The sequence below is a fragment of the Salvelinus sp. IW2-2015 genome, linkage group LG5 (assembly GCF_002910315.2).
Source record: "Salvelinus sp. IW2-2015 linkage group LG5, ASM291031v2, whole genome shotgun sequence".
Classification (NCBI taxonomy): domain Eukaryota; kingdom Metazoa; phylum Chordata; class Actinopteri; order Salmoniformes; family Salmonidae; genus Salvelinus; species Salvelinus sp. IW2-2015.
Genome location: NC_036844.1, coordinates 29,390,821 through 29,408,195, shown reverse-complemented (window position 1 = coordinate 29,408,195; position 17,375 = coordinate 29,390,821). Strand labels below are relative to the sequence as shown.

Here is a 17,375-nt window from a genome sequence, read left to right as displayed (position 1 = left end):
TCCTCAATCAGCTGAACAAAAAGCAGAGGAAGGGAGATCTGACTTCTCCACAAAGGCAGAGAGAGAGGGGGGGATCTCCTTAGTTAGTCTGCCGACCGTGGCCTCAGATGCGTGTTTGATGACTGATACAATCAGAGTGGTCCAGACACAAGAGATTAGCAGTCAGTTTAACCATATCTGTAAACACTCAGCCTGGCTAAGACTGGGACTATAGTACTGGAGCCTAATTGAGCCTGGCCTCTTGCAGCACTGAGTGGTGTTGGACAGCCAGGAGAAGAGAAGAGGACATTCTAACGAACAGAGTCAGATGCATTATGACAGGGCAYAATTGTCTTTTGCTCCCAGCAAGGACATGAAATCAACGACGGCATCGTAAAAAAAAACGAAAAATTGCAGATTTCACTCTACCACTGCCGACACCCTTTAGAACGTGGATGTAATGTCCTCTCTCTATGTCAGGTCATCAGGGTTGTTTGTGCCTCCTGATGTGTCCTCTGTGTGTCTCTGGGGCTGACCAGGCCAGGGCTGTGGCTGCCTGCTGAGGTAGAGGCACTTTAACCTCTCAGAGGAGCCCTCACACACTGTCATTACCTCCATTTCTACTACTCTATTGTACCGAAAACCTTTAAACTGCTTTAAGAGCCTACGGACAGCTGGCCGTTTGTCTTTASAGCTGCTAATTGCTGCACTTTGAGTGGCCTCCTGGCAGTGTAAATAGATTCATATGGATATTAGTCATTTAAATGTTCATATGCCTTATGGTGCATTACAACCCCTCATAACAAGGCAATGTTCTTTTCATGGTTGGGCTGTAGAGGTCTATTCTATCTCATCTGAGTCATGAAGATCATGATGAAACAGCCAATTCACATATTGATTATCAATAACTAGCCTATATGGGTGTTTCCATTCCACTGCAGGTCTGGTAGAGAGCTGGGAGCCAAGGCAGCCTCCCTCTGCCTTCCTTTCTGACTGAGTGATGGATGGATCGCTGTGGGACTATCTGATGTCAGTCCAGCTCTCTGAAGAAGCGTCAGTCTTTGATCTGAGCAATCTGCACCGTTTCTGATTAAGTTTCCCACCTCAGCCAACTGGTAGGCTGCTTAGTCAAGTCAGGGGTGTGTGGGTATGTCTCAACAGACAAATGAGTTGCACCTCGTCAGTGAGTCGCCCCCGACCTATGGACTCAACTTCCTGGTGCTGGTGCTGCTGTGGAGCGGTTGGTTTCTCTACACAGCACCTAACAACCCAAAATGGGATGATCAACCTGCAGGAACACATAAAGCTTGGCCCAGGCATACACCAGGTAACACCTTATTGTGGTAATAGGAAACGTCTTTGGGATGACATAGCATGACTTTATTCTCTTCTTTGAATGATTTGAAATTACATCAGTATTTAAAACATACTCTTTACTTATTCCAGCTTTTATCCTCTTATTCCAGGTTGCATGTTCCCCAGAGCCTCAATAGAAACAACCTTATAGGGACAGAAAAACAAACTATACGGCATTATCAGGCTGCCTCTCAATATCAACAGAGACAGAACTAAACATAAGAGACTTCTTAGGTATATTTTTGATTCATTTTTGTTTCAGATGTTTGTATAATGACTCCGGGTTAGTAGTGCTGAATGTGACCTTAGTCTGACATCTATCTGAGTCCAACTAACATTCTGGAGGTGAACTGGGCGTTGAGGTGTGCCAGTGTGAGTGAATGTGTGACCTACCTGCTTTCCGTCCAGTGTGAGTGAATGTGTGACCTACCTGCTTTCCGTCCAGTGTGAGTGAATGTGTGACCTACCTGCTTTCCGTCCAGTGTGAGTGAATGTGTGACCTACCTGCTTTCCGTCCAGTGTGAGTGAATGTGTGACCTACCTGCTTTCCGTCCAGTGTGTAGATCTTCTTGACCACTCCGCTCTCCAGCTTGATGGCCTCTGTGATGTCGGTGAGCACCTGTTCGAAGGAGTGCGCCGTCTTCTTGTTGAGCAGCACGCGGACGGCCTTCCTCGGCTTCACGCCACTCCGCATCACCGTCACCAGCTTGGGCCGAACAAACTCCTTACCCTCCCGGGCCTCGTTGGCCTGCTTGCTGGCCAGGCTCTGCAGGTTCTTCTGGCTGGCCGAGGCCTTCACGTTCACAGACCAGTTGGGGTTGACGTTCTTTGTGTAGTCGACCTTCTTGTAGATGTTCTCGGACGCACAGACGTAGCTCTCTCCTGAGGGGGTGAGAGGAGAGACAAAGAGAGAACGCCGCAAGGAATATGAAATATTCAACTTTGTTTGACATAAACTGAGGAAATATTTGCTTCAACAGGAACCCAACATCAGTACTATTGTAAGTAGAGGTGTGGAGTTAAAGCCTGTAGGATAACCAGCTCAGATGTCACATAGACCTTTGTGAGGGAGAAAATACCAACACATCTTCATGTAAACTATGCATCCCCACTACATCTGATCTAAATGCATGGATTCAAGATAAACTGAGGACAGAAAAACAGCCTCCTACTCAAACAGGACAATCTAGCTCTACCGAATCTCATAGTGTGTTGGCAAACTAGCAGTTATTTCCCCAGAAGTTTWAAAAAACGAGCCAATGACGTGTGCTTCCACCCTGTCAGTAATTGCTATAGCATCTCCATGAACCTAATCCAAAGCATGTTGACCTGTGCACTGAACTCTCCCCCAATCAATTCAATCAAAGAGCAGGAGACTGCTCTGAAAGAGATACGCCATCCCCCATTCTCTCAAACACATACAGAACATACAATATTGTAATGTCATACCACTCCATGAGTACTCCTCCACCATGCTTTATTACAGCAATGTGAAGAGGGCGTTATTACACCTAAGCTGAAGCATTAGTCCCTACTCATACTCTGGACTTCCTGTTACATACTCTGTGGTCGACACTCTACCCCCACTCTGTCTGCCGTATTTCTCTCTTTGTTCTTGTTTCCTTATTGTGTCGAGTGGGCTGGAGTTGGGAGGGTCGTCAGCTGGGAAACACCTGGGCCCGGTGTCTCGGATTCAAATACACCATTCCCTTATTCGATGAGAGGAGCTCTTCTCCATGCAGACCGTCACTTAGGATTTTGTGTGCTGTTGTTTGTTACTTTTGTTGTTGTTTTTAGCACCTTTCAACCTACACACGCGTTATGCACATGTACATGCATTTAAACACACACCACTTACAGTATCGGGATTACTGATTACACACGTGCTTATTTGCAGTTTTAGTTACCTTAGTTTAATAATATATATTTTTGTTACCGCATTATCCACGTTTGTCTCCTTTTTGTTACGGTTTTTGAAGCCGGTTTCGTGACAAACCTCACACTCCACTACTGCACTCTAGGGTCACCTGCATCAACACACGGTGAACTGACATGGTCTCTTTTGTGGTGTATCAAGTTCTTAACATCGCGATGGAATTACTTAGATCTAGGTGTGTAACTCTCCATTTTGTCCTAGTTTAAAATACTGATCATGAAACTGTGGTTCTACTGTGACCTGTAGGAGAGGGTGGTCTACTGTGACCTGCAGGAGAGGGTGGGTCTAACTGTGACCTGCAGAGAGGAGGTGGTTACCTGTTGACCTGTAGGAGGAGGTGTTCTACTGTGACTGTAGGAGGAGGGTGGTTCTACTGTGTACTGTAGGAGGAGGGTGGTTCTACTGTGACCTGTAGGAGGAGGGGTGGTTCTACTGTGACCTGTAGGAGGAGGGTGGTTCTACTGTGACCTGTAGGAGGAGGGTGGTTTCACTTGGACCTGTAGGGGAGGGTGGTCTACTGTGACCTGTAGGAGGAGGGTGTTCTACTGTGACTGTAGGAGAGGTGTTCTACTGTGACCTGTAGGAGGGGTGTTTACTGTGACCTTTTAGGTAGTGTACTTGAGAGAGCAGTAACAGGTCACTGTGGATCAGGGGTTTCATCACACCAGGCCAGCTATAGGTGTTCTCTATAGACCAGTGACAGGATGACGTCTTACTGGCCTCCGTTAAGAGAGTCAGGAGAAACATTTGATTACAGAGAGACTAGGTACATGAAAGGAGCTAGAAATTAGGTATAATATTTAAACCACATGACCCTAAAGTGGAGAGAGAAGTGAACGTAATGTTTAGAGGCTGGAGAGAGAAGAGGAAGAGACAGGAAGTCAGTGGATAGACTGATATCCCTGTCACAGAGAGAAGTGAACCAAAGAAGATAGATGGAATCTGCAGGAGCGGAGAGTGGGAGACAAAACTCATCAGGCTGGTGATGAGAGCTTAGCTAAGTGCCAGAGAGCAAGACACCAGAGGACAGGAAGACCAGACAAACAATGAACAAAGGCAGGAAGAACGACAGAATGAACACCAGAGGACAGGAAGACAGAACAACAATGAACACCAGAGGACAGAAGACAGAACAACAATGAAACACCAGAGGACAGGAAGACACAGAACAGCAATGACACACAGAGGACGGAAGACCAGAAGCACATGCCACAGAGGACAGAAGACAGAACAGCAATGAAACACAGAGGACGAAGACCAGCACAATACAACCCAGAGGACAGGAAGACCAGCACAAATGACACACAGAGGACAGGAAGACCAGAAAACAATGACAACACCAGAGGACAGGAACACAGAACAGACAATGACACAGAGAGGACAGGAAGACCAGAAAACAAAGAAACACCAGAGGACAGAAGCCAGAACAGCAATGAACACCAGAGGACAGGAAGACCAGACAACAAAGAAACACCAGAGGACAGGAAGACCAGAACAAAATGAAACTATGACAAACCTTTACTTGTCTTTACTTGAAAAGCAGTGGTTTGCTTCCACATAGTCAGCCCTGAACTCCCCCAGATCTGCCTGTCAGTGGGTGTATGTGACAGGTCACATGGTTGATGGACAGAGCTCACTCTACATTTACATTTTACTAGATGCTCTTATCCAGAGCGACTTACAGGAGCCATTAGGGTTAAGTGRGTCGCACAAGGGCCRCGACAGATCTGTCACGTAGTCGGCTAGGGGATTCAAACCAACAGCCGTTCGGTTGCTGGTCCAATGCTCATAACCGCTAGGCTACTTGGCACCTCCTTCCTACTCATTATATTCTCTGCATTTGTTCCAGACAGCACACAGAGAAGGCGCTGTCATTGAGACGTGATCATAGCTACATAGTCTACTGTAGCATGTTCATCCCTGGAGAACGCACACTATTATTTACATGACTTTGCCTAAGCAAATGAATAAGTTAAGTCTAAAATGAGCTCTTTGTCCATCAAAACACTGTTATAATATAATATTCCATGTCTAGCTGAAATACTACTGTGAATTTCTACTAAAGTCTTCCTACATGTGGTGCTCAAAATCATGATATGTTGTGTCATGAGATCCAACACAGTATCATAGGTATATTTCTACAGATGTTTTTCCAATGGAAAGTGAATAAATTACGCTAGCACATAACGCTGCAGCTGAAACGGTGGCTGTCCTGTGTAAAAGTGCAGAGACAGCAGAAACAGCTTTTCAAACAGTGTTATGACATCATCTACCTAGAGTGCACTGCTTAATCACAGCACCTGGAAAGAATAGATGTATCTCTCTCTTTCATCAGATCTAGCAGATTCACTAGTAGGAAAGACTAGATGTATCTCTCTTTTTCATCAGATCTAGCAGATTCACTAGTAGGAAAGACTAGATGTATCTCTCTCTTTCATCAGATCTAGCAGATTCACTAGTAGGAAAGAATAGATGTATCTCTCTCTTTCATCAGATCTAGCAGATTCACTAGTAGGACGGTGGAGAACTGCCTGCTACCTCTCACTATTATAATTGAGCGAGTCTATACAGTAGGGCATTCTGCCCAGCAACAGTGTAAATGCTCAACACTTCCATGCAGGTAAGCAGGTCCTGATTTCTCTTAAGGTCAGATCGTAAGAGTCAGCCAGTCCCACTAAGCCTTATGCCTGGGTGGACTGTCAGCTTGTTCTGAGATCCAGTACTCTGACCCGTACAGTACCGTAAGGTCTAGAGGCCTGTAAGGTGGTGCGGCAGCTAACTCAGGCTAATACTGTATCATGTAAGCCTTCCTCTAAACGGTCTTCCGTAACGGGTATTTCGGCTGTTCGTGCACACGAAAGTCTATGCCCCTTCGTCTGTGATTGGTCAATGGTAGGGATTCTTCAATTAAGTGTTCGTTGTCATTCAACAATAGACGACTKATTTTCYTGAGAAATACTGCACCAAACATCTTAGATAGATTGTGCGACTAAGATTTCCTCTGCAAAAAACGTTAAAACGAATGACAGATTTCTTGAGTTATCTTAGATTAATTCTGACCATTTTGAGGAAGTGTATACTGGCTACAGCGTCTCAAGATGGACAAACAGTACTGTTGCCACTTTTCTCTCGTTTTTCAAGCAAAGGTATTTTAAGGGAGAATYCGAACATACTCGTTCGGTTCTCCTTACCGGTTCGGCTGGTGCCCGAAGCATCCGGAAGCCTCCTTCAGCAGTCTGGGTTAATTTCCCTACATGCACTGCACTGTTAGTGACCTAAATGAGAAAGAGGAGCAGCCAGCCACTATCTGTTTTTCATAATACCCTCCATCTCTCCTCCATTTCTCTACCCATCTCTCCTCCAATTCTCTACGCATCTCTCCTCCATTTCTCTACGCATCTCTCCTCCATTTCTCTACGCATCTCTCCTCCATTTCCATGTGTCCCTCCCTGGTCTCTCCATCATGTAGCCCAGACAGTCAGACACTGCAGTGTGGAGGCTCTCATGTAGGCAGAGAGCGCCAGAGAGATCCAGAGGACATCCCTCCCTGTGCCACTGCAGCAGCAGACAAAGGACAGTGGGGGATAATACAGCGCAGAGTTCATTATCCTCTGTAAGAGGAGTACCTGTCCTCTTCCCGCCACCACACACAAAATCTCGCTCTTMCACAAACACACACACTCTCCCTGCTGTGCCATACACTGGCGTACCACACACATCTTCRTATGATGGGATAAAGGTCAGACATTTTGGTCAGGGAGCTGGTAGACCATAGTTTGCTAGTGCTGTGATAAGATTGTGTAAAATAATACATTTGAAGAATGTATCTGCACTGTATGTTTGTTAGCTAGCTATCCAGACATTTGAGGAATTATTTCATACATTTTTCAAATTAACTGCCAATATGTCAACTTTCCATTCAAACTTGAAATCAGTTGATGATAGGACTTAGACAAGTTACAAGTACTGATACTGTATCATATAAAAAGGACTCTCCGCTTTCCAAGAAAACAAACATGGAGATATTTATGGTCTGTTTGCATATTTTTRTTAGGCTATTCATACAGAAAATGTGTATAAAACCCATAATAAACWGTTTTTATGATTATATGACAATATTTTAGGTTGACAAGTATTCTATTATAGAATTTCTGATATATCACATCTTTGTTTAATTTTCCTGCATAAGTAAAAATCAGGAGTATGCCTCTACTGCCATTCATTCCAATTAGACTGGTTTGGACCCCATTCTGTAACGTTGAGGGGTTATGACTTAGCCCCTAATCATTTTATAGGATCTCTATGGTCGCCCGCCAAAAGAAAAACGGCCCATGGCCATGTGTCATAAACCCTCATCGTTCCAGAATGGGGTGAAAATGGCAGCCGTATTGGTAGAATTGCAAGTAATAAGCTTAAAAAATCCAAAATTCTCTCAGCCTGATTGCAAAATGTGTAGAATAGCATGAGATTATCTATGAAACTTCACATTTTTCTGATCTTGCGGGGGGGGGGGTGAAACTGCAGTATGCCACTAGTGCCATACATTGTCTCCTCTGGCCCGCCTCAGCCGCCCCACACATACAGTCACTCCCTCAAGGCCCCTCTCTTTCCTAAACAGTAAACAAGAGATGATCACCTCATGTTGATCAAATTAAGCCAGGGTTTATCTCTTTGTATCATTTGTATAATCCCAGCCCCTTTCACCCACCTCCTTCCCTAGAAACACCCCCTGAAGGGCTTCCAAGCTTTTTGGAAAATACATCTGCTGCACACTGGAATGAATTGGCATGTTGTTTTGTGTTCCTGTTCATTGGTGTCAGTAGAAAGATAAGACATAATGGTTGATGTGTCAGTAGGAAAGAGGGAGGGTATCCAGGGAAGTGAACAGCACAATTAGCCAGGGGTGTTGAGTGTAATTGAAAAACTCTGCCTCCAGGGCAGATGGCGTTGAGGGAGAGTCTTAATCAACACTGGCAGAGGACACTGAATTCCCGGGTCATGCGAGTCGAGAGGAAGAGGTAAGTAATTACATCAGAGTGAAGTGTATAAGGTTACAGGGTTTTCTTACTCTGAGGGGTGTGGTCTCAAGGTAATGAACCCAAAGGTAGAGTACATTACTGGCAAGCTGTACTTCAAATAGCATAGTGTAATGAACTAACTGCTGTATAGTGCAACTAGAAGAAATCTTTTATTGCCTTCTACATCCCTTCTCTTTCACTACATGGCCCTTCATACCCTTTTTCATTTGTCTTTGCTTTTTTTCTCTTTGGTTGTAGTCCCAACATGCAGGCTCTTTTTTTCCTKAAGTCATCCCTTTTAACAACCATAGATCATTTCCCAGCTGGCAACATAACATAATCTAAAACGTTTTATAACGCTAAGTAGCAGTAAGATCTATTTATATTCTATTAATAGGCCCCAATATGATCTATTTCTCTTGGCAGGCAGCAACAGTTCTTCTCCCCTATACAGGGAAGCAGCTGTTGTCTGGAGAGAGAGAGACCTCAGCTCCGCCTACCTGTCAGCCTCCTCAGACTGTGAATCACTTCATTCCCGGGAGAGCCTGTTTTACATAGTTACAGACCCACTTCCACCTTATTTTTGGGCTTTCTAAATATATCTTTTTTATATATCTGTATCCCTATTGTCCATGAGTTTCTAGTGGATAGATCATATGATTCAAGAGAAAATAGCCTAATTAATGAAAAAAATTATAGAATCAACAAATGCATTATTTTTTATGAACTCTGCAACTCTTTCAACTATTGACTTATTTTCACAACTGCCACCAGTTTGGCGCCAACACATTTACAAAGACATAGTCAAATAAACGTGTGTAAAAAATATATACTGTGTATATATAGGCTGAAACCTTCGCCCTTGAGCAAGGCATTGCTCCTGCTGAGTCACTCTGGATAAGAGCATTTGCTAAATTACTCAAATAAAAATTAAATGAAAAATAATATTAAACACCAATGTTAATAACAGAGTTTATGGTTTATATTTAGGAGAATGTTTTACAGCTTTGTCATTCAAATTTTTATTTTCAAATCCTCTTATTTTATTATTTTATATATTTTGCATGCAGTAAGGCAACACAGATGGTCAGAGATAATTAGACACGTGTGACAATCTGAAGTACCCAGAAATGCCACTAGATGTCATTTGATAAAATTCCAAACAAACCCTGAAAGTTACCAAAATTCTGTTAGTTTACTGGTAGACTTTGATAGTTCCCACTAATATAACCTCCCTTTGCAACCTTAAGAAGGAATAACAGATACTACTACTGTTGAGGGGGGTATTAATATAACAGAGTAAGAGATGTACAGGGGGCCGAGCATGCACCCCTGGGAGGCCCCCCTGTGTTGAGGGCCACCGTGGCTGAGGTGTTATTGACTACCCTCACCACCCGAGGTCTGCCTGTCAGGAAGTCCAGGATCCAGTTGCAGAGGGAGGTGCTCATGCCCAGGTCCTTGAGCAGTGTCACGCTTGGAGGGGACTATTGTGTTGAATGCTGAGCTGTAGTCGATTAACAACATTCTCACATAGGTGTTCCTCTTGTCCAGGTGGGATAGGGCAGTGTGTAGAGCATCCAGCAGTCTTCATGATATTCTGCTTGAGAGATTGGCTGAGCTGGCTGGAAGACTCCCGTATGGATAATTATGAAGAGTCTGAGACTCAGCAATCACATCAAAGGTGGGGGAGTCCCTCTAATGAGGGGAGGAGACGTTACATTACATCACGCCAAGGAGAGGGGCCGAGACCCGTCTGTCGGCTCATCAAACAGAATGCTGCCTGTGCTCCAGCCTCCAGGCAGATGGATGGATGGTTCCACTGGGACAACAGGCTCCATTTAGGAACCATTTCCTAATTCCTGGATGCAGACGCAGCGATTACGGCTTTGGATCCTGCCAAGCACTCATTGCAATGCTCTCTCTCCCTCCACTTCTGAGCGGAGAATTCCACATGTACATTCCAGTGAGAGTCACTGACCGTATAAAAACCTCAGTGAGAATCTCTAATAACAGTGTAGGGTTTCACACAACGACAGCAACAGACTATCACTACACCATGCATATCAATGAGAGGAGGAAGACATAATTGTGAAAACTGTTTCACTATCCGTGTCCACCCTACTGACTATGATGATCATGAAGACAGTAGGAGGCATCATTATCACAATCCATCAACCTTTAAAAAGACCCACAGAGCACTAAAGCAGTCAGTAAAGTGGTGGACACCAACAGTGGAAAGGTGGTGGGACAGTGGTGGAACAGTGGTGGAAAAAAAGAAGGAACAGTGAAGGAACAGTGGTAGAACAGTGAAGGAACAGTGGTGGAACAGTGGTGGAACCGTGGTGGAAAAAGAAGGAACCGTGGTGGAACAGTGAAGGAACAGTGGTCAGACATACTGAGACTGCTGCTCGCTGGCCCCTGAGGCGCTGACTGAATCACTGCTAATGAATTACTGAGATTTAACAGCATGACTGAAATGACTGTACTTCTGCTGCTCAACAAGTAGCAGCTTTTAGCAGAGTGGCAGAGTCTCAGGAGGACACTGTGTAAACTAGCATAGCACACCGTCCCACTGCTCCATCGCCCTGTAAACCATCAGATGATCATATTTAATATGCAGAGATTACAGCCAGCTAGACCAGCCAGACGAGACTCCTCATCTCAGAGCAGAAGACGTTCATGCCTCTCGTTATTCCCGTGTTACAGGTGATGACAGACAGAGCTGGTGATGGCCATCAGAATACCGCTGTGTAACCTTTCCTAATCACATTAACAGAACTTAGAATGATAGGTGTCACCTAAGGAGAAAACTATGCACAAACACCCCCACTCCCTACCACCCAACCCCCGTGACCTCACCTTTATCCATAATGACCCCGACTCCCTACCACCCAACCCCGATGACTCACCTTTATCATAATGACCCCGACTCCTACCACCCAACCCCGTGACCTCACCTTTATCCATAATGACCCCCACTACCTACCATCCAACCCCCGTGACCTCACCTTTATCCATAATGACCCCGACTCCCTACCACCCAACCCCCTGTGACCTCACCTTCCTCCATAATGACTCCCACGTCCTGACCTCCCTGTGAGCTCGCCTTCCTCCATAATGACCGCCACTCCTGACCTTCCTGTGAGCTCACCTTTCTCCATAATGACTGCCACTCCCGACCTCCCTGTGAGCTCACCTTCCTACATAATGACCGCCACACCTGACCTTCCTGTGAGCTCACCTTTCTCCATAATGACTGCCACTCCCGACCTCCCCGTGAGCTCACCTTCCTCCATAATGACCGCCACTCCTGACCTCCCTGTGAGCTCACCTTTCTCCATAATGACCGCCACTCCCGACCTCCCTGTGAGCTCACCTTCCTCCATAATGACACCCACTCCTGACCTCCCTGTGAGCTCACCTTCCTCCATAATGACCCCCACTCCTGACCTCCCCGTGAGCTCACCTTCCTCCATAATGACACCCACTCCTGACCTCCCTGTGAGCTCACCTTCCTCCATAATGACACACACTCCTGACCTCCCTGTGAGCTCACCTTCCTCCATAATGACCCCCACTCCCTACTTGGGCTGTTGCAGTGACAGTATTAGTGCCACACTGGCAGTCATGGGTTATGACCGCAGTAAAATTCTATATGACCGTTGAGTCATGGTAATCTAATTTTATACACTCTGGACATGCATTGGAAGTACCCAACCCCCTAACAACCAGCAGGTCCTACTGGCCCGGTGCTCTGGGCTCTATTGTCCCTCTAACCACTCTGACAATGTAAATCCAATTGAAAATCCCATCAAACACTTATCATCAAAACAGTATGTGCTTTTAAAACTCACCTCACTGTGATTGATCAATTTGAAGAAAGAAGTTCAACAGCAGGTTCAAACTGAGTGGAAAACATGGTCGTTGTGGATGCTGTTTCAAAGCCTAGCACAACGAAATGGACAGCGCTTTCTAAGGTGATGATTCATTCAAAACACTCATATGCATATTATAACTTATGCATAAGCATTGGCCGATACTGTATATGAGCCCAAGCCCGAAAGAAAACAAAGAATTACAATTATGTTTGTGCCATTACACAATAAATAGCCTACCACATATTACACACAGCAGAAAAACACAAAACTGATTTAAGATAATCTGAATTTGTTAAATTTAGGCTTAGTCTACAATTATAGTGCATTTGTATTTGATTTGGAATAGCCTAGTAATAGGCCATTTGTATAATTAATAGGCTGACATTACATTTAGCTACAGAATATCTCCCCACCGTGAGTTTCCATCTCCTCTCTCTTCTTCATTCCTTTCTCCAGCTGTCAACTGTATAATTAAATATGTTTCATTGTGAAAACATGTTACTATTGATGTTGCCGAACAAATTTCACCTGGTTTCCCAAATGAAGCCCCGGGTAGCTGCAGGAACAGGGTTGGAAAGCCCATGGCATACAGAGTTTGGGCGGAATATCACCTGTCCTGCAGCGAAAATACCTGAGTAGCCTACCCGACATGACTTAAAAACGTACTGTAGGGAAAGTGGACTCCATTTGCTATTCCAGACATCTTTTTTTGTCTTGCTCCTGTTCTTGCCCATTTGATAAATAGGCCATTCTAAATCTAAACAAATGTTACATATTAGTAAAGACGAGAGAATAGTCTGATGGGTGAAAATATGATCACTTGATGAGAGGACACACAGCATGTGCACTTTCTCAAATCATCAATAGCATATAGCCCATATACGTATACATTTTGATTTGTAAGACATTCTAAGGTTTGTATCATTCACAACAAAATTTGCCAAATAACTCAAAATCAAGCATATAGGACCTGTTTCAAATGATCACTTTTACGCTCCACATATCCACTTCATATTTGCACTCGCGCCGGAATGGGAAAAATATCACTTCTATTTCTTTCAGTTAAGTTCAATTCAATTCTTCTTACTATAAAATCATATAATATAAAATAATGGCATGGGACATAAACATATCTTGTCGGGTAAATGAACAAGCCTATGACATGGCGCAAAGCCAGAAAACATACAGTATGGCAACTCCTATTCTGTTCTTCTGAAATACATTTTCTTCATATCATCATGTTTCTTTAGACCTGCCTAACATAAATAATGGATTTGTTGTGATGGTGTAAATTAAATTGATTTAAACTTTTTAAATGTAGCTGTTCCAAAGGTCCGTATCAGCATCTTAAATACAGCTTGTGTGGAGGCCTGGAAATGCTAAACATGTTTATGTCAATTAATGTCAATTACCGTGAAACCGGCAGTCTTCTGCAAGACAATTATCGGTTGGCATAATTTTATGACATACAGCCCTACTCCCTATCAACAGACCTCCCTGTGAGCTCACCTTCCTCCACAATGACCCCCACTCCCTATCACCCAACCCCCTGTGAGCTCACCTTCCTCCACAATGACCCCCACTCCCTACCACCCAACCCATATCGAAGCTCCTTTAACCCTGGAGACAGAGCTGGTCACGTAAGCTGTCACAGCCACATAGCTCATTGAAATCCTATGACTTTTACAATATAACCATATACCCCTTAACTGCTAGCTTACTTTTGGACCTCCTGGCGCCTGTTCGGTCTCCTCAACCTGTTAGGAATCGAAGACGCAACTAAAAATTATGGCATTTAATTAGGACCACATAGAATGTCTTTTAATGCAACTCTCATGGAGTTTACATATACCCTGTCTCTCCGCCTGTCTCTCCATGTCTCCATGCCTGTACTCCCCATGTCTCCTCATACAGACCAATTTTGTCTGACTTTACAGTGTCCCATTCAGCGGCAAATGCTGTTCAGCCCATTTCTGCTCAGGTCAAGCCACTCATGACAATACAATGTCTAGCTCTGTCCGCACCACCAATGAATTCCTGAGCCAGAGGGAAAGTGGTCTTCCGTCTTCCCCGCCTCGCGCCTCTAGACGGCGCGCCAAACTGCAGACATCGACCTCTCGAGAGACACTCCTTATTCTCGCTCGAAATTCCAACATCCACCTTCGGACTTTCTTATATAGTCCCTCACTGCCCCTGTCTCTCCCTTCCCCTCTCTGAAGGACACGGGCTGAAAGTGGGTAGCATGACAGACAGACGTACCCCATGTGTTCCATGGGCGACACACCCGCGCTCTAACCAGGAGACTGTATACACCATTCTAGATGCATACGCTGTTTAGTAGTAGTGGTATGTTCAACTAATTCTGGCTTCAGCTTTTAACGCGGCCACTGAAGTGGGTTATAAGGCCTCACATAGGTAGATGTACTACTGAGGATAGCAGCAGAGTGATTCTCGTCTCTCCCACATGACTGACATTAAATACTGATCCCCTGTTCACTTGGGAACATCCTAAACGAGGCTTGTGTTTTACAACACAACACACACACCCACACCCCACACACACACAACACACACACCACAACTGTCTCTCCAATGGCCTGTCTCCCATACCCTGTCTCCCCATGTTCCATTACACACACACACACACACACCACGACAACTGTCTCCCCATGTCCTGCCCATGCCTGGTCTCGTACACCACACCATGTCTCTTCCATGCCCTGTTCCCCATGCCCGTGTTCTCTCATGTCATCCACAAACAGCACCACACACCACCACAACACTACACACACCACATCGGCACTCTACCCCACACAGAGCACACCGATTTGGCTGTCATCGGGTTATATCCACTTCTCTGTGTGCTGCTCTGTGAGTGGGTGGGCTATCGATTAGTGAGGGCCTGTAAATTTGTTGGGCTGGCCTATCGCCTCTTCTTCTCCCTATCCAGATGCCAGACACACCAAATGCACCTCTGTCGTAGAGACAGCGCGCCAAGTTGGGGCATGGCAGGGCTTTCGGATCAGACAAGGTGCAATGGCGCGGAGGCAGGCGCATGGGCTGAGGGTCAGGGCATGGTGGAGGCAGGGCAAATGGGGAGGCATGGAGAGACAGGGCAATAGGGGACAGGGTGCACGAGGGAGGGTCTGCGCTGGAATGGGGAGGCCATGGAATGGGGGGCATGGCAACTGCGAGAGGCAATGGCAATGCGAGACGGGCATGGCAATGGAGAGGCACTGGCATGAAAAGAAGGCGTGTCGTCTCACTTCATCTGTCATGGACGAGGCATTGCATGGAGAGGATGGCATGGAGCAGGCATGGGCATGGAGAGGTCACTGGCCATGCGAGAGGCCATGGCATGGAGAGGGGCAGATGGCATGCTGAGAGGCATGGCAATGGAGATGGCACTGGCATTGGAGAGGCCATGGGCATGGAGAGACAGGGTCAATGGGGAGGCATCGGGTGAGACAGGGCATTCGGGGGAGGCAGGGCATGGAGAAACACGGGCAATCGGGGAAGGCATAGGGAGAACAGTGGTTGGGCGAGACAGGGCGATTTGGGGAGAACGGAGACAGGGTAAATGGGGAGATAACAGGATAAATGGGACACAGGGCAAATGGGGAGACACATGGGGAGATGACAGGGACGACGCCCCTGGGTCCTCTCCCATGTCTCCCCCATGCCTGTCTTGCCCCATGTGCCTGTCTCCCGTCCCTGTCTCTGCCTGTTCATCCCATGCCCTGTCTCCCATGCCTGTCTCCCCATGTCTCCTCCCTCCCATGCCTGTCTCTCCCCATGTCTCCCCATGACCTGTCTCTCCATGTCTCCCCATGCCTGTCTTCCATGTCCTCCCATGACTGTCTCTCCATGTCTCCCCATGGCCTGTCTCTCCATGTCTCCCCATGACCTGTCTCTCATGTCTCCCCATGAACCTGTCTCTCCATGTCCTCCCCATGACCTGTCTCTCCATGTCTCCCCATGACCTGTCTCTCCATGTCTCCCCATGACTGTTCTCCATGTTCCCATCGACCTGTCTCTCCATGTCTCCCCATGACCTGTCTCTCCATGTCTCCCCTGACTGTCTTCCATGTCTCCCATGACCTGTCTCTCCATGTCTCCCATGACCTGTCTCTCCATGTCTCCCCATGACCTGTCTCCCTGTCTCCCATGCCCTGTGTCCCCATATCTGTCTCCCATGTCTCCCCATGCCCTGTGTCCCATCATCCTGTCTCCCCATGCTCTGTCTCCCTCCCCATGTCTTGTCTCCCGTCTCCCATGTCTCCCCATGCATGTGTCCCATATCTGTCTCCCCATGTCTCCCCATGCCCTGTGTCCCATATCCTGTCTCCCCATGCCTGTCTCCCATGTCTCCCCATGCCCTGTCTCCCCATGCCTGTCTCCCCATGTTCCCCATGCCTTGTCTCCCTCCCAGTTCCCATGCCTGTGTCATACCTTCGTCTCCCATACCTGTCTCCGTCTCCCATGCCCTGTCTCCCAAGCCCTGTCTCCCTATGCCTCCCCATTGCCCTGTCTCTCCATGCCCTGCCTCCCATGCCCTGTCTCCCATGCTCCCTTATGCCTGTCTCCATGCCATGCTCTCCATGCCATGCCTCTCCATGCCATGGCCTCTCCATGCCATGCCTTCCATGCCATGCTCTCCATGCCATGCTCTCCTGCCATGCCTCTCCATGCCATGCCTCTCCATGCCATGCCTCTCCATGCCATGCCTCTCCATGCCATGCCTCTCCATGCCATGCTCTCCATGCCATGCCTCTCCATGCCATGCCTCCCATGCCATGCCTCCCCATGCATGCTCCCCCTGCTGTCTCCCTATGCCTGTCTCTCCATGCCTCCCCATGCCCTGCCTCCCCATTGCCTCCCCATGCCCTGCCTCCCCATGCCCTGCTCTCCAAGCCCTGCCTCCCCATGCCCCTGTCTCTCCAGAGGGTGTTTGGTTTCTGCAAGATGAAGAGAGGCTAGGCCAGCCCAATCAATTACAGCCTCACTATCGATTAGCCCACCCACTCCAGACAGACACAGAGATGTGTTAACCCTCAGCCTTCTCTGTGTGTGTGTGTGTGTGTGTGTGTGTGTGTGTGTGTGTGTGGGTGTGTGTGTGTGTGTTGTGTGTGTGTGTGTGGTTGTGTGTGTGTGTGTGTGTGTGTGTGTGTGTGTGTGTGTGTGTGTTGTGTGTGTAAAACACAAGCT

The 17,375-nt window shown here is 46.7% G+C and overlaps 1 protein-coding gene across 1 annotated transcript in view; it reads right to left on the bottom strand.

Moving 5' to 3' along the window:
* The window catches only part of LOC111964229 (neuronal migration protein doublecortin-like), a 74,353-nt gene that overhangs the window by 55,049 nt on the left and 1,929 nt on the right, over positions 1–17,375 (bottom strand). The window contains 1 exon segment of the mRNA XM_023988035.2: positions 1,877–2,217. Coding sequence (XP_023843803.1) covers positions 1,877–2,217 — 341 coding nt within the window.